Raw genomic sequence first — 2,130 nt, 5'->3', positions numbered from 1 at the left:
AATAAAAAAATTTTATTTAAAAAATATTTAAAAATATTAATATTTTCTAATAAATAAATTAATAATTTCAATTAATTCTTAACTTTTCGCCGGCAATGTGAGATTTTGAAAGCACAATCAATTTTTTTATTATGAATTTTAATGACTTATGGTAGATAAATTTAAATCTATTATATAAAAAAATTAATAAAATAAAATTTAATTTGATAGAGTAAAAATTCGCGTTGTTAAAGTTTTCACGGGAAGGATTTTGTTAAAATATTTAAAAATTTAACTACATACATATCTAAAAATAATTTTGTTAAATCATCAAAATATATTACGAAAAATATTAAAACTGGTTGCTAGAATGTCAAAACTTTTTACAGCATTGTTCATTATACTTTAGATTCTTATATAATTCTTTTAATGGTCCAACAAATCTATTTTTAGATGTGTATTTAGTTGAATTTTTAAGTACTTTAGCAAAATCATTCTTTCCGCAGTATGTAAAAATTTTTTCAGAATTTTATACCGTCTGAAACAATATAAAAATTTGTAAGTTCAAAATTGCAGGTTGCTAATGGAAGGTGCAAAATTACACATATATTACAGAATTATAGATAAAGGGTTAATTTATAGTAATGTTTAAGTTACATTACGATATATATGATAAATGATATATATTGCAGGTTCTCAGTACGTCTTTCTCCTATATAATGGTTTTGATGACCACGAGCGAGGAGTAAGGATCAGTAGCACTAGCAATCGTAGCGCTAGCTCTATCTCACAGAGAATATGCTAGTCGATCTGCTAGCCCGAAAATATCATGCGCGGATCAAAGAGGGACTTCATCTGAAAGTCGGGGCACTCTTAAAATATCATAAAAGACAGATGAAATGCTTCAAAGAAATCGAGATGAAGATCATGCGTGATGAAATGGAATACACATACGAAGGGAACGAGCCGCGATGACCCGAGAGAGCCTTCTTAATGACTGTACGTGCTCTCTGTTAAATATTGAGAGACGTTCCCTCCCTCGCGGGCGAATACAGGCACAGTAAATTACCCTCTGACCCTCTGATTAATTCCCCACCGATAGATTCGCGTTAAGTCGCGGTCGTCACCACCGTGCAACACGGTAACCCAGTAACTCCGTTAAACACCGAGACATGCCAGTGACTATGCCCTCGTTGTACGAAGGGGAAGGGGGGTAACATAATCAACGATACCGCAACAGCAGCAATTTGTCTTTGCTCGTTCCACCGAGTTCTATTTGCTAAATTACAGGGCGATCCGTAAGTCGCGGCTTGTTCCACAATAGGAGATTTAAATAAAATTAAACGCGCGCATTATGTCAAAATAACAATTTTGAGTATTATACGCCTTAAAATTCCTTTGGTAATGAGAATCAAACTCCAATAATATCTATTATTAATATTAATTAGCCTCTAATACAGGATCTATTAGATACATCCTCTCTTAAAGTCTTGCAATATTGTATTTTTTAAAGATCTTGATCTTTTAGTTCTGGAATTTATAAATCAACAAATGCATAAATCTTCAAAATTCTTAGATATTAAGATTCCAGATTATTTTATATATTTTAATTTTTTTAATTCGTTAGGTTTCCTTATAGCGTTTTTGACCGTAGCAGGTTTGAACCAACTTGGGTTGAATTAATGACATTGCTACTATTGATTGACATTATATACATGCTCTAGCAATAATAGACGTCATTAATTCAATTCAAGCAACGTCATTAATTCAATTCAGTTTGATTCAAATCCGTTAGGATGAAAAACGTTACTAAATTTTTATTTCTACTAAATTTTATTTGTAGATCTTTATATGCTTGTGCTTTTGGAGTGCTAGATCTTTGAACTCTTAGCTTCGAAGTTTCTAAAGCCCTTATATTTTTAGATTCTTAAACTCTTAAGTACATAGATCTCCAATTCTGACATCCTTGAGCACTCAGCTCCAGCAAGCACTTAAATCTTTCAATTCTCACATTTACAAATTCTTTGTACTCTACAAGCTCGATGTGGCAAGCTGCCCAAAATCATTTCTTCCAAATCCTAATCGTATTTACCATCTGGCGTTTTATGGAACGCCTTGTACACATAATTTGTGGTGCTCTCTTTTCCGTAC

General features: G+C 32.1%; 1 protein-coding gene across 1 annotated transcript in view; it reads left to right on the top strand.

Moving 5' to 3' along the window:
- The window catches only part of LOC108753356 (odorant receptor 13a-like), a 7,892-nt gene that overhangs the window by 5,475 nt on the left and 287 nt on the right, over positions 1-2,130 (top strand). The window contains 2 exon segments of the mRNA XM_018494879.1: positions 672-724; positions 1,927-2,102. Coding sequence (XP_018350381.1) covers positions 672-724; positions 1,927-2,102 — 229 coding nt within the window.

Source organism: Trachymyrmex septentrionalis, unplaced genomic scaffold (assembly GCF_001594115.1).
Source record: "Trachymyrmex septentrionalis isolate Tsep2-gDNA-1 unplaced genomic scaffold, Tsep1.0 scaffold69, whole genome shotgun sequence".
NCBI classification, from domain to species: domain Eukaryota; kingdom Metazoa; phylum Arthropoda; class Insecta; order Hymenoptera; family Formicidae; genus Trachymyrmex; species Trachymyrmex septentrionalis.
This window is presented reverse-complemented; position numbering and strand designations above follow the sequence as displayed.